Source organism: Bison bison, unplaced genomic scaffold, assembly GCF_000754665.1.
Source record: "Bison bison bison isolate TAMUID 2011002044 unplaced genomic scaffold, Bison_UMD1.0 scf7180017864110, whole genome shotgun sequence".
In the NCBI taxonomy this organism is placed as follows: Eukaryota; Metazoa; Chordata; class Mammalia; order Artiodactyla; family Bovidae; genus Bison; species Bison bison.
In genome coordinates, this window is record NW_011494682.1 from 2,020,102 (window position 1) to 2,044,515 (window position 24,414).

At 36.3% G+C, this 24,414-nt stretch overlaps 1 protein-coding gene across 1 annotated transcript in view; it reads right to left on the minus strand.

The window, feature by feature from the left end:
• Window positions 1-7,959: 7,959 nt before the first annotated feature.
• The window catches only part of DCK (deoxycytidine kinase), a 26,085-nt gene continuing 9,630 nt past the window's right edge, over window positions 7,960-24,414 (minus strand). Inside the window, exons 3-7 of the mRNA XM_010839089.1 lie at window positions 17,817-18,010; window positions 16,195-16,342; window positions 14,342-14,457; window positions 12,043-12,133; window positions 7,960-9,865 (exon numbers count right to left, since the gene is read on the minus strand). Of these exons, the coding sequence (XP_010837391.1) occupies window positions 9,839-9,865; window positions 12,043-12,133; window positions 14,342-14,457; window positions 16,195-16,342; window positions 17,817-18,010 (576 nt within the window). The 3' untranslated portion in view covers window positions 7,960-9,838. The remainder of the gene's footprint in view (window positions 9,866-12,042; window positions 12,134-14,341; window positions 14,458-16,194; window positions 16,343-17,816; window positions 18,011-24,414) is intronic.

Genomic DNA, 24,414 nt, shown 5'->3' on the forward strand with positions numbered 1-24,414 from the left:
GATGATGTGTTAATCGAAGATCAGGTTTCACCTACGCTTGATACTGAATCACTTTCTAGATCATGATTTCCTTAAGTAAAACTTCCTTCTTGAAAAAACAAGCATCTGGCTGAGCTCCATGTATTTCCACAGAATAATAAAAATAACTGGCAGTTTCTTTGTATACATAATTGCTAAATAAATGGTAAACAGTCTTGCAAGTCAGTCCTTAACAAAAAGTCTAATGAGTGAACATTAAAAAATTAAATTTCTTGGCAACCTGTTAGGCATAATTATCTATTATCCCATAAATAAAAGAATAGGTATTATTCAATCTACAACCTAGAGAATCCCCTGTGAGTTATATACCATTCTTACAGTAAAATAATTCTCAAAGCACTACCTTTTGGATTGCCTTTATCTGACAGCTCATTTCTCCTCCTGCATCAGTACACATAAAATCTCACTCAATAAAGTATTTATTAACCAATTAATGCTTTTGCTCTGGCGATGCAAAAGATCTCTCATCAGCTCTTATCTTTCCCCAACCATTCATCACCAAGATTATGATGCTTGGATTAGAGCCAGAGCCAAGGAAAGAACCAAGTATATAATGACCTCATGTGGCAAAGGGCTACAATTACTGAATTAACTATAACATAATCACGGGCTTAAACTACTTTTGTTAGTGGATTTTTATTTTCAAATCGCTACTTTAAATGGGCATTAAATAACTAGACAAGGTTAGAGAAGGAAAGGAAAATGACCTTGGATATAAAGAGCACAGGTAAAAACAGAATCACTACTCACTAAAATAAAATGAACCCCCACACTACAAAGTCAAAATATCTGGGCTGTTTCAGCTTTAATTTTTGCAGAACTTTGAGAACCCCTTAGCCTCTCACATCTATAAAATAGTGATAAATTTTGTCTACCACAAACTCTAAGTTACAATGATTAAGAAATGATTTTAATATCTGACATTTAATGGTTCTTTTATTCTACTTATGGTATTTGCTACTTTATATATCTAAAATATTTTTAAGGTCATCATAAAAACATAAACCAACAACTAAAGTACTATTACCTAATTTGACTTCTAATTGTTATCTTTTATATTCTAGTACATTGATGAACATTGGTTGATACAGAACTTATTTTATTCTAGGCATAGAACTAAAATTAAATGAATTCAAAGGGTACTCATATTACTGATAATCTTCTTTGGGGGTAGTCTTAACACTTAAAAGAAACAATTTGATATTTATCAATTCAAAATCTGCCAAAACAGAACTTAGTGTGAAATTTTGAACCAAATCCAAATCTTCATTGATATAAAATACTCTTGAGGACATCAATATTGCATGAAGAACTTATATCCATTAAATGTACAATTAGTGCTTCTCAGGTGGCAGCTCAGTGGTAAAAAAATCTGCCTGCCAATGCAGGAGACATGCAGGTTCAATTCCTGGGTCAGAGAGATCCCCTGGAGAGGATATGGCAACCCACTCCAGTATTCTTTCCTTGGAGATCCCATGGTCAGAGAAGCCTGGTGAGTGACCTGACTCAGCACAAGCATGAAACATACAATTACAGAGCTGCAGTCACAATAATCCTTAAAAAGATGGGGAAAGGAGCAGGTAAAACTGAATCAAATTCAAATGACATATCTATTTCTCACTTAATGTCTTTTATTCTTTAAATGAAATCTTTTCTGTTAATTTTATAATAGGGCAATGGATTATATATCCCAAGATTCCAAAAATGCATTGATTGAGCAATAAGGGGAGAAGGAAGTGGCAACCAACTCTGGTTTTCTTGCCTGGGAAATCCCATGGACAGAGGGGCCTGGTGGGCTATGGTCCATGGGGTTCCAAAGAGTTAGACATGACTTAGCGATTAAATCAGAGAAGAAATGGGAACCCACTCCAGTATTCTTGCCTGGAGTATCTGGTGGGCAGAGGAGTCTGGTGGGCTGTTGTCCATGGGGTCGCACAGAGTCGGTCACGACTGAAGCGACTTAGCATGCATGCATGAGCACTAACAAGTTTACAAAAAATATACAATATAGTTTGTGCATAAAATACATTGTAAACAAGGTTTACTGTACTTGCCAAAGAAGAAAATTTGATAGTTGGTGATGGTTGGTGGAGAAGGATAGAGAAATCATTCAGGTGAATTCTGCTTTCTGTACCATTTATCCCCTCCAACTTTCCACCCTTTTTGGGAACCAATGGTTATCTTGTGTCCAAACTCCACTTAAAATTAAGTTACAATACAAAATAACACAGAAAATTCAAAACACATGGAAATGGCATCTATACATAATAGACAAGAGTCCTAGAAGATATAACTATTTCATTCCTCTCATTTCATACTTATGCAAAGTAAATTTACCTGATGTACAATTCAAATGTGTTCTAATAATCGCTACACATATAGTAAATTATTATGCTTTTATCAGAGATGGAAATGTATATTGTTCTTTACTGCATCAGATCAGATCAGTCGCTCAGTCGTGTCTGACTCTTTGTGACCCCATGAATCGCAGCACGCCAGGCCTCCCTGTCCATCACCAACTCCAGGAGTTCACCCAGACTCACGTCCATCGAGTCAGTGATGCCATCCAGCCATCTCATCCTCTGTCGTCCCCTTCTCCTCCTGCCCCCAGTCCCTTCCAGCATCAGAGTCTTTTCCAATGAGTCAACTCTTCGCATGAGGTGGCTAAAGTACTGGAGTTTCAGCTTTAGCATCATTCCTTCCAAAGAAATCCCAGGGCTGAGCTCCTTCAGAATGGACTGGTTGGATCTCCCTGCAGTCCAAGGGACTCTCAAGAGTCTTCTCCAACACCACAGTTCAAAAGCATTAATTCTTCGGCGCTCAGCCTTCTTCACAGTCCAACTCTCACATCCATACATGACCACAGGAAAAACCATAGCCTTGACTAGACGAACCTTTGTTGGCAAAGTAATGTCTCTGCTTTTGAATATGCTATCTAGGTTGGTCATAATATTCCTTCCAAGGAGTAAGCGTCTTTTAATTCCATGGCTGCAGCCACCATCTGTAGTGATTTTGGAGCCCAGAAAAATAAAGTCTGACACTGTTTCCACTGTTTCCCCATCTATTTCCCATGAAGTGGTGGGACCGGATGCCATGATCTTCGTTTTCTGAATGTTGAGCTTTAAGCCAACTTTTTCACTCTCCACTTTCACTTCAGGTATGACCTAAATCAAATCCCTTATGACTATACAGTGGAAGTGAAAAATAGATTTAAGGGCCTAGATCTGATAGAGTGCCTGATGAACTATGGAATGAGGTTCGTGACACTGTACAGGAGACAGGGATCAAGACAATTCTCATAGAAAAGAAATGCAAAAAAGCAAAGTGGCTGTCTGGGGAGGCCTTACAAATAGCTGTGAAAAGAAGAGAAGCGAAAAGCAAAGGAGAAAAGGAAAGATATAAACATCTGAATGCAGAGTTCCAAAGAATAGCAAGAAGAGATAGGAAAGCCTTCTTCAGCAATCAATGCAAAGAAATAGAGGAAAACAACAGAATGGAAAAGACTAGAGATCTCTTCAAGAAAATTAGAGATACCAAGGGAACATTTCATGCAAAGATGGGCTCGATAAAGGACAGAAATGGTATGGACCTAACAGATGCAGAAAATATTAAGAAGAGATGGCAAGAATACACAGAAGAACTGTACAAAAAAGATCTTCACGACCCAGATAATCACAATGGTGTGATCACTGACCTAGAGCCAGACATCCTGGAATGTGAAGTCAAGTGGGCCTTAGAAAGCATCACTATGAACAAAACTAGTGGAGGTGATGGAATTCCAGTTGAACTATTCCAAATCCTGAAAGATGATGCTGTGAAAGTGCTGCACTCAATATGCCAGCAAGTTTGGAAAACTCAGCAGTGGCCACAGGACTGAAAAGGTCATTTTCAAAGGGATTCATTCCAATCCCAAAGAAAGGCAATGCCAAAGAATGCTTAAACTACCACACAATTGCACTCATCTCACACGCTAGTAAAGTAATGCCCAAAATTCTCCAAGCCAGGCTTCAGCAATATGTGAACCGTGAATTGACTATGCCAAAGCTTTTGACTGTGTGGATCACAACAAACTGTGGAAATTTCTGAAAGAGATGGGACTACCAGACCACCTGATCTGCCTCTTGAGAAATCTGTATGCAGGTCAGGAAGCAACAGTTAGAACTGGACATGGAACAACAGACTGGTTCCAAATAGGAAAAGGAGTTCGTCAAGGCTGTATATTGTCACCCTGTTTATTTAACTTATATGCAGAGTACATCATGAGAAACACTGGACTGGAAGAAACACAAGCTGGAATCAAGATTTCCAGGAGAAATATCAATAACCTCAGATATGCAGATGACACCACCCTTATGGCAGAAAGTGAAGAGGAACTCAAAAGCCTCTTTACTGCATACTTTAGTATATTTTTAGAGTAGGAAGAATCTTTATACCTAAGGAGAGAAAAAAAGGTGACTATCTGAACAATGATAGATGTTACAGCAGAAAGTTACTACTGAACAGTTCTTATGGGAGAAGACTGTATTTAAACATTTTGGCATTATTAATCTCAGTACTAATACACTTTATAATTAATAGTTAATTAATGACATTTCAAAGCACTACATAGACTAAGTGAAAAAATGAAATACATTAAACCTGCCTTCATTTTTCTTTCTTTTTTTAATTTTATTTTGTTTTTAAACTTTATATAATTGTATTAGTTTTGCCAAATATCAAAATGAATCCATCACAGGTATACATGTGCTCCCCATCCTGAACGCTCCTCCCTCCTCCCTCCCCATACCATCCCTCCGGGTCGTCCCAGTGCACCAGCCCCAAGCATCCAGTATCGTGCATTGAACCTGGACTGGCATCTCGTTTCATACATGATATTTTACATGTTTCAATGCCATTCTCCCAAATCTTCCCACCCTCTCCCTCTCCCGCAGAGTCCATAAGACTGTTCTATACATCAGTGTCTCTTTTGCTGTCTCGTACACAGGGTTATTGTTATCATCTTTCTAAATTCCATATATATGCGTTAGTATACTGTATTGGTGTTTTTCCTTCTGGCTTACTTCACTCTGTATAATCGGCTCCAGTTTCATCCACCTCATTAGAACTGATTATATTCAACTATCGAACTGAAGATGAGAAAAAGTAATTTTCTTATACAAATAAATTCTTTGAAGAAGAAAAACCTTATTAGGATCACCTCAATAAACACCCCAAAATATTACTAAACCTAGGTAGCTCATGCCTCTAGCAAATGCAAGATTAGCCAACTCCAAGACTTAATTTAAGCTACAGTAATCAAGACGGTGTGGCATGGGTAAAAGAAGAAACAAATAAATCAATGGAACAGAAGAGAGAGCCTAGATATATACCCACATAATTAGTCAATTGATTTTCAACAAAGAAGAGAAGGTAATTCAATTAAAGCTAGTCTTTCAACAAACAGTGAACAAGTGGACCTCAACAAGCAAAAAAAAAAAAAAAAAGAATCTAAACCCAGATCTTACACAAAAATTAAGATCTTCACAAAAATTAAATCAAAATGGATCATAGATCTAAATATAAAATGCAAAATTATAACCCCCTTAGAGGATAACATACAAGAAAACCTAAATGACCTTGGTATGGTGATGTCATTTTAGATAACAACACAAAGTATGACCCGTGAAAGAAATAACTGATACGCTGGGCTTCAGTAAAATTAAAAAACTCCTGCTCTGCAAAAGATAATGTCAAGAGAAAATGACAAACCACAGATAGGAGAAATAGTTGCAGAAGACACATCTGATAAAGGACAATTACCTAAAATATATTAAAAAAACACTTAAGACTCAGTAGTAAGAAAACGAACTCAAAAAAATAGACAAAAGATCGTAATGGATACCTCACCAAAGAAGATATACAGATAGAAAGACAATTAACATCATATGTTCTGTGCTGTGCTTAGTCACTCAGTCACGTCTGAGTCTTTGCGACCCCATGGGCTGTAGCCAGCCAGGCTCCTCTGTCCATGGGATTCTCTAGGCAGTAATACTGGAGTGGGTTGCCATGCCCTCCTCCCGGGGATCTTCCCAACCCAGGGATTGAACCCAGGTCTCCAACATTGCAGGCAGATTCTTTACCATCTGAGTCATCAGGGTAGCCCAAGAATACTGGACTGGGCTGCCTATCCCTTCTCCAGGGGATCTTCCCGACCCAGAAATTGAACCGGGGTCTCCTGGCTTGCAAGTGTATTATTTACCAGCTGAGCTACCAGGGAAGCCCTCATATGTACTAGGGAATTGCAAATTAAAATAAAATACAACTACCTTCATGGGCAAAATCCAAATCACTGACAACAACAAATGCTGACAGGGAGGTGGAGTAACAACAACTCTCATCATTGCTGGCAGAAAGGCAAAATAATACAACCATTCTGGAAGACAGTTTGGCAATTTCTCAGAAACCTAAGCATACTCTTACTAGATGGTCCAGCAACTGCACTCCTTGGTATTAACTCAAATGAACTGAAGTTATGTCCACATAAAAACCTGTACACCAACACTTATACTACTTATAATTACCCAACCTGGAAGCAATCAAGATATATCTTAGTAGGTGAGAGTATAAACTGTGGTACATCCAGACCACAGAATATTTTTCAGTGCTAAAAATGAACTATCAAGCCATGAAAGACATGGAATTAAATGCAAGTTACTAAGTGAAAGAAGCCACTGATAAAGCTCTCTACTGATTCATGATTCCAACTCTGTGATATTCTGGAAGAAGGCAAAACTATGGAGACAACAAAAAGACAACTGCCAGAGGTTAGGAGGGTGGGAGGGACGAACGGAACACAGAGGATCTTCAGGGCAGCCAAATTATTCTGTATACTACGATGGTGGTTACATGTCATTTTTCATTTGTCAAAACCCACAGAAGATACAACAGTGAGTAAACTCTAATGCAAACTATGAACTTTGAACAATAATGATGTGTCAATGTAGGTTCGTTGATTATAATTAATGGACCACTCTGTTTGGGGATGGTGATATTGGAGGAAGCTGTGCAAGTGTCAGGGCAGAAGGTATATGGAAGCTCTGTACTTTTCAGTCAGTTTTGCTGTGAACCTAAAACATTTCTGAAAAATAAAAATAAAGACTTAAAAATAAGTTCTTTAGTTTAACACCAGTGTACCAGAGTCAATTTCTTGGGCATAATAATATACTATGGTTAAGTAAAACGTTACCATGGGGGCACACAGGAGCTCTGATCATTTTGTAACTTCTGTGAGTCTAAAATTATTTCCAAAAAACCTTTCTTTTTTTTTTAAGAAAAGAAGTAAGATTTTCAAATGAGGAAGGCTATTGTCTACCAGGATGTAAATTATTTAGCATTTTTCTGGAGGTAATGAAATATATATCTCTATGTAAAAAAACATTTTGGGACTCCTTGTCCTTTAAAATATAACAGACTTAACTACTCGGGGCTTGGTAAACACTGCTCTAAATTTCAGGCACAGAAAATGAGAAAACTCTGAATGAGGGGATAACTCATTGTGTAACTCTTGTACAACTGATTACCTTCTTAGAAGAGTAAACTATAAAAAGTAGTACATATACTTTGAAGAAAGATGATTTGATATGGGAGATAGGATCCAACAGATAATGCAGACAGCTAGGCTCAATACTCTTTTGCCCATCCAGTGGTACAGCTTTAGAGTCATGACAAATAGTAATTTTTTAAGCTTCTTTTCAATTTTACAGATTTAAAAAGTCATTAAGCTAATCATTTTTAAAGGTCATGGAATATCTCTGAAACATATCTCCATTTAAAATCAATGTTAATTTATATAAACCACTGTCAACCTTTTTATATTCATAATTTTCTTCAAAAGTAGAATAAATTTTAATTCTAAGAAAGATGCAATCATTTCAATGAGTGTAGCTCATTAGAATTCAAGAGATTTATATTTATTTATTAAGCAAATATTTAATTTAATAAATTTATTCATATCAAACAAAAACAAATTCATACAATATCATGAGACAAATATTTATGGCAACTATAGGTCTGAAACAAGTCTCTCATTCAAAGATCAGTGCATCTAAACTATTTAATTCACTAAATTATTATCTTTGAATATCAAGAAACTAAACACAAGATATTTTAAAAAGGAAAATGATAGTTTCAAAGTAACTTTCCTCTCATTTTAAAAAATCAGAGTTTTTCTAAAATGTCAAGTAGAAAGGTTAAATACAAATAAAACACACTGCACATCTTAAACAAAGCTGAAAAAAATCTATACATACAGATCTAAACCTATATATATAGACCTAAAATAAATCCATGCAGATTTTTTAAAATTACAACTATTCTGTACCCTGCCCTCTTTATTAATGTGTAATTTCTAATCCACAAAACATGATAATGCTTTCAAGATATATAACATAAAGCAAGATCATTTTTATCAGTAATTTCTCTAAAAGGAGAGGAAAAAAATACTTAAGATATAATCCGACAGAGCAGCAAAACTATGAAGTGAAGAGTGATGATGTTCTCAAAGTAGAAATGTGTGACTTCTTTTCACTTTTAAATAAAACTTTAAAATAGCAGGTTGCCTATTAATCCAGACAGCAGGGAAAGTAGAACAGTGGCAGGAAATAAGAGCTGTGACTAACTAAGCAGTCTTTACTGCTAAGAAGATAATCTACCTTGTTTTCAGTTTCCTTTTATGCTTCTCACCAAGTATAAAGGTAAAGAAAAACTATTCATTTCCAGTACAGCATCAGTAAAAACTATAATGGAAAAATGTATCCCTCACTGTGTCCCACTAATGTTTTACCTATAAAAATGGTAAGAAATTTAAGGAAAACTGTAATTCCACCTCAAATGATTTAAAGACAATCAGAATTTAAGCCAACTCTTTAACTAGAATAGTAATACTCCATTCTAAAAGAATGGTCTGTGACGGAAAAAAGCAGGCAGTTATTTGAAGTTACAACTAAATTCAATCTTTATACTCAATGTAATAATCTTCAGTTATCATTTTAAGTGTAGCAACATTTCCTCTTTAATCCTCTAAAATTCCATGCAAAAGATAAAGCCTCACTCATACCACACATGTAGAAACAAAGGCAGGAAAAAGACTAAATGACTTGTAAGTTATGCCAAACTGGGGACAAAGTCTAACCTACTACTCTACAAATGTGTTATAGACACCTTAATAAATATCAGTGAAGTGATTAAATATTAAACCCAATCTTAACTTCCACATCTATTAAGGTGGAAGGGAAAGCACCTGATCAAAAGTATTTCCAATGAAACCTCATAATCCTTTTTTGATGGATTTCTTAAATTCCACTTTTCAATTTTTAATAGATACACTAATTTACTTACACAGGACATACTACCATTTATGTGACATTAAAGTTTCCAGCTAAGAAACTGGTCATTGAGATGAGAAGCACCAGGAAAAAAAAAAAGTCAAACAGCTGAGGAGGATAATATAGGAAAGACAAAAGGAGGCTGGATCCTTTATGATGTAGCTTAACTACTGTAACGATTCTGGAACCACCTAATGCCAGAATCCTTGTAAGGGATACTTATATGTCCTTGTTTCTTTAAACCCACAAAAGAGAAAAAAAAAAAAAAGCTAGTAACAAACTTTTGTACAGGATTCATTAAAAAATTTTTTTGGGGGGGGGGAATAAAAGTAGTTAAAAACTTGGGTTTAGACGAGAGACATATGAAAATGGACCCCTGCAGATACACAAAGCTGAAGAAGGTGGAATCATTTGGTTGCGTGTAGTCATCCGCAAGATCACAAAGTGCTCAAAAAGTCTTTTACCTGAGGGAAGGAAAAAAATAATAATGTAATTCCTTGGCTAATTTCAGATATCTAATATTCATTTTCAATTAGAAGTATAGAACAGTTGAAGACCTCAACTGTATAAGTAAACTCTATCACAAAGCTACAGCATTTACTTTCAAAAGAAATATTAACAAATACTTGAGTAATAAAAGATGAATGATCCAAAAGTCATTACAGAAGTTATTAAATTTACATCTCAGATTGATACAGTTCTATAACTCATAACACTAATTTTCTCTTTATAATACCACAGACCCTGACATGTGCAGCTTTAGCACTGATAACATGAGTAATTGCAATGGTTTAAACAACTCTAAAGGTCTTGATTGTGTATGTAATCTATGTAATAGATTTACAATTTTTCTGAAGCACAAATGTGAACCATACAGACTATAAATATTAAAATGTGATGAAAGGTCATGTAAGTAGTGAATGAACCTAACCAAGTGACCAATGTCACAATACAAGATATTGCTCTCTCTATATTTTAGACTATACAGTAATTCTAATGAATAGACAAAAGATTATTGCCTTGCAAAAATACATGAAAAAAGTTGCCAAACTCTAACACTACTAATTAAAGTAAAAATAAATAATTCTATGAGATGATGATCATTAATCAAAACTATGAAGTGCTAGCTAAAATGAAAAAGTGACTTTATAGATTCATATAGCTAAAATAATGGTTGGCTTTTAGTACTGCAATGGTTGACTTAATTTTATTTATTTTAACAGTATCACAAGTGAATTCTATCCTATATTTTTAACATCATTAAATTAGTGAAAGTGAAAGTCGTTCAGTTGTGTCTGACTTTTTGCCACCCCATGGACTATACAGTCCTTGGAATTCTCCAGGCCAGATTACTGGAGTGGGTAGCCATTCCCTTCTTCAGGGGATATTCCCCAGCCAGGGATTAAACCCAGGTCTCATGCATTGCAGGCAGATTCTTTACCAGCTAAGCCACAAAAGAAGTCCTTAAATTAAATTAGTGAAGAGGTCACTTAAATTTTCCAGATATGCTCTTCTTTGAAAATCAAAGTATTAGTCGCTCAGTTGTGCCTGACTCTTTGGGACTGCATAGACTGTAGCCCTCCAGGCTCCTCTGTCCACGTAATTCTCCAGGCAAGAATACTAGAGTGGGTCTCCATACCCTTCTCCAGGGGATCTTCCTGACCCAGGGATTGAACCCAGGTCTCATGCATTGCAGGCAGACTCTTTACCACTGAGTCACCAGGAAACACCACGGGAAAAACAACTATGTGCTATAGTAATATATAATGCTGAGATTTTTCAAAATTCTTGATATACTTTATAAATGTTAAACACCTATTACACTAAACAGCAGACATTTTATGACAGGAAAAAAAAAAAAAAATTTCTCTCAAAACTAAACAAACAACAAAAAAAGGGGAGCTTTTTCTTTAGATCTTAGATCATTAAGTTAATTAACATGGATAGCTTCCCTGGTGGCTCAGACAGTAAAGTGTCTGCCTTCAATGTGAGAAACCCGGGTTTACTCTTGCCTGGAAAATCCCATAGACCGAGGAGCTACAGTCCATGGGGTCGCAAAGAGTCGGACACAACTGAGCGGCGACTTCACTATAGGGATATTTATTATACAAATCCCATTACTAGTCTCTCTCAAGTATTCATCGATATGTTCTCTTCCAGTCCCTTTATCAATATAAGCACCACTTACTTAACAGAATATAGTCAACTCTAAATATGTGGAAGATTAACTCTGACTAAGATAATGACTCAATGATTAGGCAATGCTAAGTCACAGACAAGGCACCAAACAAAACTAAAAACTATAAATCTTTAATAACAAGACTCCAGATAATATAAAAATAGATGAGATCCATATCCTATAATTTTAGAGGGGAGTAAGCAAGAACTTTTGTTAATGTTACTCCTAAAATACAGACAAAGAAACAAAAGGATAAAGAAGGTCTTATTTTATTTAAGGCTACAAATCTAGAAGTTAAAGTTAAGATGAAAATCTAAATAGGCTAAATCCCTCTAAAGCTCTTAACTGTCTCTTAATTAACTCTGTCATCTTTCATTAGAAGATAATTTTCTCAGAAGTTAGAACACTTTAGACAAGACAAAACAACATTCTTTATAATCACTGTATTCAACATAAATCTACCTTTTCAATTAGACTGTCATGTTTGTCTTTAAAGTCTTCATTAACATCCAGTGTTAAGATAGGCACTTCTTGTAGATAATCAAAGTTGGTTCTGTTCAAAAAGAGATGAATAAAATATTTAGAAAAAGCAATAAATAAAAGAGAAACACTAAAAACATATTCTTATATCTTCATTTGAAAATCAAAATGTTATCCATTGTTTTACATTAAAATTATCCTGCAAGTACTTCATCTGGCAATGCCTTCTTTCTCACCTAAATTTACTATGCATTATCTAAAAATCTCAGATATAAAATGTATAAAGCCAGGCACTGTGAAATGTCAGTTCAGTTAAGTTGCTCAGTCATGTCCAACTCTTTGCAACCCCATGAACCGCAGCACGCCAGGCCTCCCTGTCCATCACCAACTCCTGGAGTTTACCCAAACTCATGGCCATTGAGTCAGTAATGCTATACGACCAATCTCATCCTCTGTCGTTCTCTTCCCCTCCTGCCCTCAATCTTTCCTATCATCAGGGTCTTTTCAAATGAGTCAGCTCTTCACATCAGGTGGCCAAAGTATTGGAATTTCAGCTTCAACATCAGTCCTTCCAGTAAACACCCAGGACTGATCTCCTTTAGGATGGACTAGTTGGATCTCCTTGCAATCCAAGGGACTCTCAAGAATCTTCTCCAACACCACAGTTCAAAAGGATCAATTCTTTGGCAACTCAGCTTTCTTTATAGTCCAACTCTCACATCCATACCTGACCACTGGAAAAACCACAGCCTTGACTAGACAGACCTTTGTTGACAAAGTGATGTCTCTGCTTTTTAATGTGCTATCTAGATTGGTCATAACTTTCCTTCCAAGGAGTAAGTGTCTTTTAATTTCATGGTTGCAATCACCATCTGCAGTGATTTTGGAGCCCAGAAAAATAAAGTCAGCCACTGTTTCCCCATCTATTTGCCATGAAGTGATGGGACTGGATGCCATGATCTTAGTTTGTGAAATGTAATTCTCCTCAAAAACCAAAATCACACCAGAAAGTAGGGATGTTTAAAAATGAGAAAACTAAAGATCAGGGAGACCATTCTGGGGCTCAGAGATTGTCTAAGGTTGCAAACCAATAAGTGAGATGGATTTGAACTAAGATTTGACTAATGATAAAGTACAGTGATCTAAGAAACAAATCTGAAATATCTTAGATTCTATCTGAAAGAGAGTATAAGCATAACTCAGAGATACTGCAGGTATGGTTCCAGATAACTACAATTAAATGAATATCACAACAAAGCAAATACCACAACAAAGCAAGTCACACATATTTTTTTGGTTTCCCCATGGTTACAAAAGTTACATTTTCACTATATTGCAGTACAGCAAATGTGCAATATCATTATGTCTAAAAAAATGTAAATAAAAATACTTTATTGTTAAAAATTGCTATCATCTGATGCTTTAGTGAGTCACAATCTTTTTGCTATTGGAGGGTTTGAAATATTTCAAGAATTTACAAAATGTGACATAGAGACACAACATTAGCAAACGCTGTTGGAAAAATGGTGCCAACAGACTTGCTTGACACAGGGTTGTCAGAAACCTTCCATTTGTAAGAAATGTAATATCTGTGACGCACAATAAAGCGAAGTGCTATAGAACAAGGTATGAGTGTGTGAGTGAGTGTGTTATTTGCTCAGGTGTGTCCAACTCTTTGCAACCCCAGGGACTCTATCCCACCAGGCTCCTCTGTCCATGTAAATCACCAGGCAAGAATACTGGAGTGGGTAGCCATTTCCTTCTCCAGGGGATCTTCCCAACCAAGAGACTGAACCCAGGTCACCTGCATTGCAGGCAGATTCTTTACTGTTTGAGCCACCACGGAAGCACACAACAAGGTATTCTTGTACCTAAATAATACATACAGATGTATCTCTTACTTTATTCCTTAATGTGAACTCCATATACTATGCTGTAAATACGACCGGAGGAGATTAGCTATAAAAACTTCAAGAAATTAGGATCTCATTGCAATACAGAGAGTCAAAAGTGAAAGTGAAAGTGAAGTCGCTCAGTCATGTCCGACTCTTAGCGACCCCCTGGACTGCAGCGCACCAGGCTCCTCTGTCCATGGGATTTTCCAGGCAAGAGTACTGGAGTGGGGTGCCATTGCCTTCTCCACAAAGAGTCAAAATTCACACTTAATTCTAAGAGATCCTACAGTACTAATATAAATGACTGAAAATTAAAAAATTGTACATGTTTTGGATTAAAATTTGATAAATAAATTTAAAATCAACAGTAAATAAGGAAATCTTACTTTAGTGTTCCATGCAGGAGCCAGCTTTCATGCTTATAGTGAAGTTTCTCCAAGTATTCAAGAGGAATGCCTTGTTCTTCATTTCTTCCCCGTAAATATATTCTATTCAAGCATTTCTAAAAGCAAAAGCAATAAGAAAGGGGTAGGAGGAGTGGTGGAGGCAAGAAACATTTAAATAAGTTTCTTGTCAGCTGCCATTAAACTTTTCTTCTTTAGTGTCTCTTTATTTATGCTAGCTAAAATCTCTGTTTTTCCTAGAAAACGGAGTAGTTCATCTTTCCCTCCTTGGGTTTTTCACCCATTTGGTGGTTCTAAACCAAGAATTACTCTCAAAAATAAATCAAATACTTCTATAAACTTTTGGTATCCATACTTGAAATACAAAGTATAAAATAAGTTTGGTTAAAAAACAAAAATATGCACCTGTGATAAACCATGCTGGAAAAAAATATGAAAAAGTGTATATATCTGTATAACTGAGCCACTTTGCTATATGGCAAAAATTAAACACAACACTATAAATCAACTATACTTCAATAAAATTAAAAAAAAATTTTTAACTTTGGCATACAAAATGTGCTTCAAAGTCTATTATAAATCCTCTCTTTTCAAATAAGTAAATGGTCCTCTAACCAAAAGATATCATAAACAATACTGATGAAATAAAGTTTTGTGTTAGACTTGTGTTAGATGTGTACTATGAATGTTTCTAGCAGAACGAAACTATTATGATTCTTTATGTTTTTTCTTCTATATTTGTATTTACTATTTTCATAAATTAAAAACAAAAATTATTCTCAAAAATAAAAGTGAATTTCGAAATTGGTATGGTTAAATTCTGGCTTGCTGCTGCTGCTGCTGCTAAGTCACTTCAGTCGTGTCCGACTCTGTGCGACCCCGTAGACGGAAGCCCACCAGGCTCCCCCATCCCTGGGATTCTCCAGGCAAGAACACTGGAGTGGGTTGCCATCTCCTTCTCCAATGCATGAAAGTGAAAAGTGAAAGTGAAATCGCTCAGTCGTGGCTTACTTGATACTAAAAAAGGAACAAAATCATCCCTTGTTATCAGAAACCTAGTTTAGTTTCTTTGAAAATTCAGCTTCAATAGCAATACAGTATTCTTTCAGATGAGAAGTCATGACATTTACATCCAGAGCCTACTTTGTGACTCAGGGAAAGAAAGAGGAATAAAAAACAGAAAAAGCAGGCATGCAAGCACTAAAACCAGAAGTTTCTTAACCAATGTAAGCTTTTATTTAGGTTGGTTTTATGAAAGGCATCTATCTACTGGGTCTTTCTGAATTCATTACATAATTTCATAAGTAAGTAAGAATAGCTCTTTATAATCTATCACAAAAGGCACGTTTTCAAGTGAGCTCCCTTAACTCAAAAGGACAAGGGTCCTCTAAGTCTCCTCTCAACTACAGTCACTTCTATCTACCCATTCCAAGCCACAATCATAAAGGATTCTTGACATGGATCTTCATCAACTTTGCCACTTATGCAGTAAATATTTACTAAGCTCCTACTATGTACCCAGACCCAGTTCTAGGCCCTGGAAATTCAACAGTAATTAAAATATCCAAAGTCCCAACTCATGAAACCTATATTCCAGGAGTTGCTTGAGCAAAGTTCTTAATGTAGCTGTAATAGAGAAGAGGCCCTGAAAAAGTCAGGAAGAATAATGATTAGAACTGAGAAAAAAAAGAAAAAAAAAAAGAGAACTGAGGAAAAAATGTGGTCTTGTAGTTTTCTGGAGGTGGGGCAATTCTAAACTGAATTGCCTTCTCTACACACCTGAGGATTTCTATTAATAAATCTATAATGGATCCAACAAATTTTTATTGTCTCACCTCTGGAGTGGCTCTAAGATAAATGATTCCATCCAGTTCAAGGCTTTGGCCAAACTGGTTATTCATCCAGTCATGCCAGTCTTGATAAATGGTCCACTCTGTTTCATTCATGCAGTCAGATTCATACAAATTAGATGCAAAAATATACCTGCAAGAGAATCTGTATCAACACAAATTCTTTCCAAAAAGCACAGAGAGAAAATTGATCTACTAAATGGACATGAAACATTCTCCTAAATCCTACAGCAAATAATGCCTTGGTTAGCAAAAAAAAAAAAAAAAAAAAACACAGAGTATTTTGAACTATAGAACGTATGTTCTTGCCAGTGGTTCCCAAAAGTGTGGTGTGAGAACCCCTGGTAGTCCCCAAGACCCTTCCAGGGGTTCTGTGAGAGGCCAAATTACTTTATATACTGTACTTCAACCAAAAGCTTAAATAGCTTAAAAACAGAAGCACAAATGAGAATCCATCTGACTTCAAGTTAGACACTAAAGAGATTTGCATGCTGCTCTTCTCAATTTTTTTTGGAAAAATCTAATTTCACAAGTATCTTTTTCATGTTCATATGTAATGGATTTACTATTACTAATTTAAAATACATTAATAAATGTTTCTATATTTCTCAATTTTAATTTCTAATAACATAAATATCAATAGGACACTAAGCTTTTTGGGCTCCTTAATAATTATTAAGAACGAGAAGGGGTCCCAAAGTTTGAGAACCTCAGTTCTGAGCTAACTCTAGTAAAAGAATCCTTACATAATAAGCAGGGTAATTCTGATGCTGCTAAGTCGATTCAGTCGTGTCCAACTCCGTGTGACCCCATAGATGGCAGCCCACCAGGCTCCCCCATCCCTGGGATTCTCCAGGCAAGAACACTGGAGTGGCTTGCCATTTCCTTCTCCAATGCATGAAAGTGAAAAGTGAAAGTGAAGTCGCTCAGTCGTGTCTGACTCCTAGCAACCCCATGGACTGCAGCCTACCAGGCTCCTCCGTCCATGGGATTTGCCAGGCAAGAGTACAGGAGTGGGTTAATTCTAAGCCCCCCTCAGAGATATATGACCTCCTAGTTCCAGATGCAAGTCTAGAATAGGGATCCAGATTTAACCAGAGCTGATAAGAATGTTAAGAGGATTGGAAGAAATAAAAACTCTGCAAATGTGAAAGAGACGAGATGGCCACCACACCCCACCAGTTTCCATGGCAGCTAGAAATTATTCTGTTGTTGTTGCTGTTTAGTCAATAAGTCATTTCCAACTCTTTGCAACGCCATGGACCACAGTCTGCCAGATTCCCCTGTCCATGGGATTTCCCAGGCAAGAATACAGGACTGGGTTGTCATTCCCTTCTCCAGGGGATTGTCCTAACCCAAAGATTGAACTCATGTTTCCTGCACTGGCAGGCAGATTCTTTACCACTAAGTTACCAGGGAAGCCCAGAAATTATTCTAGAACTTCCCTAATGCCATTAATATCAAACTGCTGAAGGTATTAAATGTCATTTTCCATCTCAAATCTCTATTACTCTGAGTCTGTTGTTCCTTTATCCCCAGGAAACAGGGGGAAAAGTCCAGTTCTAAGCCAAGATTCCAAATTGACAAGTAAGGTCATTTTTATATACCTGTCACTATACACAGATCGTTCAAAAAATAATACTGGTTTCTCTGCATCTTTGAGTTTTCCATTGAGAGCGGCAAGCTGAGCTCGTATTCGACTGAGGCAGGCATATGACTGGAAGGTAAAAGACCATCGTTCAGGTTTCTCATACATCATCTGAAGAACATTCCCGCCACTTTTCTGAGATGTTGTCAGTTCCTATTTTGAATTTGAAAAAAGAGACAAAAAGCAAAGTAATGATCAATAGGGCTATTTTACTATTTTTAAGTTAAAAAAATAGTTGGATAAATAAAAAACAAACAAACAATCCAATCAAAAAATGGGTAGAAGACCTGAATATACATTCTTACAAAGAAGATATACAGATGGGTAATAGTCACATGAAAATATGCTCAAAGTGGCTAATTTGGAAAAATGCAAATCAAAACAATGATACTAACACCTGCCTCTGGAAACAGTGAAATCACTTCTTGTTCTTACAAAACATCACAAAAGTTTACTAGTAACATGTTTCACAGATTTGTTCAGATTTCTAGCCTAGCACCTCCTCTGGACAGAGTACTATGTGTTTAAGTAATTAAACAGGCAAGGTCATCTTAGGTCCCTTCCAGTATTCCTTTCACACTGAAAAACTCCTGTGATACCTACGCAGTATCTATTTGCTAATCTCTCTTCAACCACAGCATCCACTTGACTACTCTATATGGCCAATTTCTTGTTATTAGATTTTTATATAGTCTGAATTAAAGTAGTTTCGCTAGGGAAGATCTGATTTAATCCGTTAATTTTTTTTTTTTTAAAAGAGGCTTGCACCCTAGTTCAGTTCAGTTCAGTCACTCAGTCATGTCCAGCTCTTTGCAACCCCACGAACTGCAGCACACCAGGCCTCCCTGTCCATCACCAACTCCCGGAGTCCACCCAAACCCATGCCCATTGAGTTGGTGATGCCATCCAACCATCTCATCCTCTGTCGTCCCCTTCTCCTCTGCCTTCAATCCTTCCCAGCATCAGGGTCTTTTCAAATGAGTCAGCTCTTCACACCAGGTGGCCAGAGTACTGGAGTTTCAGCTTCAACATTAGCCCTTCCAATGAACACCCAGGACTGATCTCCTTTAAGATGGACTGGTTGGATCTCCTTGCAGTCCAAGGGACTCTCAAGAGTCTTCTCCAACACCACAGTTCAAAAGCATCAATTCTTTGGCGCTCAGCTTTCTTCACAGTCCAATTCTCACATCCATACATGACCACGGGAAAAACCATAGCCTTGACTAGACGGACCTTTGTTGACAAAGTGATGTCTCTGCTTTTTAATATGCTGTTTAGGTTGGTCATAACTTTCCTTCCAAGGAGTATGCATCTTTTAATTTCATGGCTGCAGTCACCATCTGCAGTGATTTTGGAGCCCCCTAAAATAAAGTCAGCCACTGTTTGCACTGTTTCCCCATCTATTTGCCATGAAGTGATGGGACCGGATGCCATGATCTTAGTTTTCTGAATGTTGAGCTTTAAGTCAACTTTTTCATTCTCCTCTTTCACTTCCATCAAGAGGCCCTTTAATTCTTCACTTTCTGCCATAACGGTGGTGTCATCTGCATATCTGAGGTTATTTATATTTCTCCCAGCAATCTTGATTTCAGTTTGTACTTCCTCCAGCCCAGCATTTCTCATGATGTACTTGGCATATAAGTTAAATAAGCAGGGTGACAATATACACCCTAAATGGTACACTAAATGAATCTCTAATTTGCAAAAGATATAGAAAGTAATTTTGAGCATCTAACCATTGCCATTTCACTACTACAGGTCAAAGTCAGCAAATGCTAACATTTCAGGCTTACAAATCAAAACAAAGGGGGGTAAACAGAAAGAAGCCACTGAAATTTCTTCCTCAGAGTGATGGCTCTATTAAATAGATTAAATCTATTAAAATAGATTAAAATCGATCAAAATAGGTTGCATGGTAACAATATATTAGAAAACTTTTGATATTAGAGTTGTCAGACTAAAAAAGAAAAAACAAAACTGAGGACCCAGGGTTCATCAGCCTTTTCTATATCAAGCTATATAAAGGTTCTCCCCAAAGCTGTACATCCTTAAACTTGTTTACTAACTTTTAAAGAATAAAATATGACTGCTTAATTCCTATTCTCAATCTTAGTTCAAATAAATGCCCCTGAACACTTTCTGAAAGTTCATGCTCAAAGTAGGTGTTTTTCCTCTGAGGGAGGAAAAAAAAAAAAATTCAGAAATGTAAATACTACAACGGATCTTAAAGTTTCAGTTAACAACTAAAAACCACACAAACACGTGCTGCTCTGAGGCAGAATTTACATTTCATACCACAAACCACATAATTAAGTGAAACTTCTCAAAATTGGAAGGAAAAGAAAAGCATAAAATGGCAAGAGGCCAACAGTCAACAATAGGTCTATTTAGAAATACTGAGCAGATGATGAACCGAAATAAAGGTGTAACAGCTGCCTTCTCAAACTGCTTAAAGAATAAATGTAATTTTATTAGAGTTTCAAGGACTTTTGTTAATTTAGTTATAAACGGATTGTCTAATTCACCATCCTCCAGGGAGAAAATCTTTCATACAAGTGAATGTTTCCAGCTAAATGAAGTTTATCAACTCAACCAAAACTTTTGTTTAGTTGGTTTTATAAAGAGGACACTAAAAAAAAAAATAATAATAAAATAAAGAGGACACTAGTGTATATTTTATTTTCCTTCCCTGGTAAGCATGGCTCAGTAACAGAGACAACTTTATGAACACTGCTGGTGGATTTATGAGAGAAGTTAGCTAAACACAAGCTGCCATTAACACACATGAAATATCCAGAATAAATAAATAAGTATCAGGCACAAAAACACCAATATGAAAAGATACATGTACCCTATGCTTGTTGCAGCATTATTTACAATAACCAAAATATGGAACAACCTAAGTGTCTGTCGATGGAAGAACGGATAAAGATATAGTATATGCATATAGTGGACTACAACTTGGCCATGACAGAAAACAAAATCTTGCCATTTGTAACATTAATGGACCTTGAAGATATTATGCTAAGTGAAACCAGTCAGACAAAAACAAATACCATATGATTTCATTCACAGGAGGAATCAAACAAACAAAAACCCAGACTCACAGATACAGAGGACAGATAGGTGAGAGGGAGGTAGTGGGTAGGGGTTGAATTGGGAAAAAGGATCAAGAGGTGCACATTTCAGTTATAAAATAAATAAGTCATGGGGATGAAAGGAATAGAGAAAGGAGAATAAAGGAAATGACAGGGTGTTAACTTTGTATGGTAACAGATGGTAACTAGACTTACGATGATCATCTCACAATGTATACAAATGTTGAATCACTACATATTGAGCATATGAAACTAACAACATTATGTGAATTACATCTGAAAGATATACTTAAATATTAAATATACAAATGTTAAATTATTAATTTTCAAATAATAAAAAATACAGGTTAAACAGGTTTTTCACTTCGTTAAAGGATTAGATGTATTTGATACTAAAAAAGGGGGCAGAATAATAGTGGTATTCATGTATTATGAAATTCTCTGCAGTACAAATGTTAATTCAAAACACAAAATTTAACTCTTGATTTAGTCTGCTCTATTCCTGGTTGCATTACCTTGGCTTTCATGGCATATTTTTTAGAAAGAATATGCTTAGAAATGTGAACACAAAGGGCATATCTAAGTTTTCCTAAAAGTTTATTTTTTTATTTTGTTAAATTTGAAAATAGAGACCATCTGTTGAAGAACTAATAAGTTCATTACTCAAAATATCCCTTTATAAGAAAATACACTTCAATTTTAATGATAATTACAATAATACCTATCATTTATTACCTATTTTATACCAGAGACTATATAAAAAGTATACATTATCTCAACTCTATGAAACAGTCATTACTGACACTATTTTATAGGTTTAAGAAACAGGGTTCAAAAAGGTTGAATAACTGATTAATATCAATAAATCTAGTAAGCAGCAAAACTAGGATTCAAGCCTAAGACTTATTCTAAAGCCATATTTTTTCCAAAACATTGCTCTGCTATTACATATTGAAGTTACATCTATAAACAAAGTGTTCGATGCTCAGTCGTGTCCTACTCTTTGCAACCGCATGGGCTGTAGCCTGCCAGGCTCCTCTGTCCATGGAATTTTCTAGGCAAGAATACTGGAGTGTGTTGCCATTACCTTCTCCAGGGGATCTTCCCGACCCAGGGATCAAACCCAGGTCTCCTGCATTGCGGGCAGAATCTTTACCTCTAAGCCACCAGGACAGCCTATATCCTTATCTATAAACAATACTTACATTTGATTTCTTGAAGGGAGATATTCAGATACTATCTGGGTAATTTACCTGGTGCTGGTGTTTTGTATTTTAATAATTTTATCTCAGACATGGATAGCTTTACATAGTTAAACAAGAGAGATTCACCAAAGGCATAAATAAAAATTCACTAGTGAAAATACATGTGAGTTATTTTTATAAATAAAACTAACCATGACAATTTTTTTGTCTTTATCACTGTCTAGCCTATTTCAAATTATCTTCAGTGCACAAATATCTGTTACCAAAATAACCATTAACTTTATTTTGTTTTGTTTTTCACCACATCACATGGCTTGTGGGATCTTAGCTCCCTGACCGGGATTCCCCTGCGATGGAAGCCTAGTCCTAAAGGCTTCACCACCAGGGAATTTCCTAAAATAACCGTTAACTTTAAAATAAACTTCAACAACTTCCACGTAATTTAACTAAACACGGCACATTTGAGTTTAAGTTACAATAACAAATAAATTTAAGGTACTTCTATTTGGAAACTGTGGTGGCAGAAACTACTACATGTTCCATAAAACCAGGCTGTTTTCCTCCTGGACACACAGCTAGGCTTTATTCCCCAGTCTTCCTTGTAATTAACTGTAGGCTTGAGACTCAGTTCCAGTCAGTGCAAACAGGGCAGAAGCAATGTATATCATGTCCAGGCAAGGCCCATAAAAACCTCTCAAAGGTGACGACTGTTTATTCATCAGCTGGAGACAAAAGACTTCCAGAAACTGGGGATGAGGCCCAAATTTTCGCTTTACCAAGTCCTCCAGGTGACTCTAATGAACACTAAAGGTTGAAGTACTGTCTGAGAGGTTAGATGAGCCACACTCATGGGTCTCTGAGTCACAGCACAGTATGCCATTCACTCAATATCATCTTTCTAGTAGTCATGCATGGATGTGGGACTGGACCATAAAGAAGTCTGAGTGCCGAAGAATCGATGCTTTCGAATTGTGATGCTGGAGAAGACTCTGTAAAGTCCCTTGGACAGCAAGGAGATCAAGCCAGTCAGTCCTAAAGAAAATCAACCCTGAATACTCATTGGAAAGACTGATGCTGAAGCTAAAGCACCAATACTTTGGCCTGCTGATGCAAAGAGCCAACTCATTGGAAAAGACTGACGCTGGGGAAGACTGAAGGCAGGAGGAGAAGCAGGCCACAGAGGATGAGATAGTTGGAAGGCATCACCGACTCAATGGACATGAGTCTGAGCAAACTCTGGGAGACAATGAAGGACAGGAAGCCTGATGCTTCACTCCATGGGGTCACAAAGAGTCGGACACGACTTAGTGACTGAATAACAATAACACAGCAGCAAGTGTTACCTTAAATTTATCTGATATATTTAATAAAATCTATCAGAAGTGAACTTAGGGAAAAAAAAAAAGAAGTGAACTTGGTTCTTTTGAAAAACAGGATCAATTTGCTAGGCACTGTGAATAATTGTGAGATAAAATAGGGTATAAATGCAAAATTAAGTAGGTTTGTTACAAAACAGATAGTGAACAGAAGTTTGAAGGCTTTTCTGAAGAGACATGAGGACAATATGCTAGGTGAAATAAGCCAGTCACAAAATGGCAAATACTGCATGATTCACTTATACAAGGTCTCTAAAGTAATCAGATTCATAGAGACAGAAAGTAGAATGGTGGTTACCAGGAGCTGGGGGAAGGGGGCAAAGAAGAGTTGTTTAATGAATATAGAGTTTTAGTTCTGCAAGATGAAAATTTCTAGAGATCTGTTCCATAGCAATGTAAATATCCTTACTACTACTACGGAGCTGTATGTTTAAAAATCGTTAAGATGGTAAAATTTATACATATTTTTTACCACAAAAAAACAAAAATCACACAAAGACTACAGGTCTTCTTTTACTTGGATTTCTAATAAATGTCATCTCTCTTGCCCAAAGCAAGTCCAAAATCTGCTATATGAAAATAATTTAGAGGATCAATTGATTCATCACCTAATCAAAAAAATAATAATCAGCTAGTTGTTCTAAAAATACAGATGCTTAAATTAAAACTAAATAAAAAACCCGTAACACAAATTTACAGCTTTGAAGATGATACTTTTTGGCTCTTAGTTTAACATGGTACCGAATTAGAAAATTAACAGTAAGCCAGGATACCATTTTCTAGTTCTTCAGGATAATCAAAGAGCCCATACAAAAATATTTTCTTCTGATCTTATGCATGAAAGTTTTGAAACTGCCGGTTTTCTGAATGCAATTAAG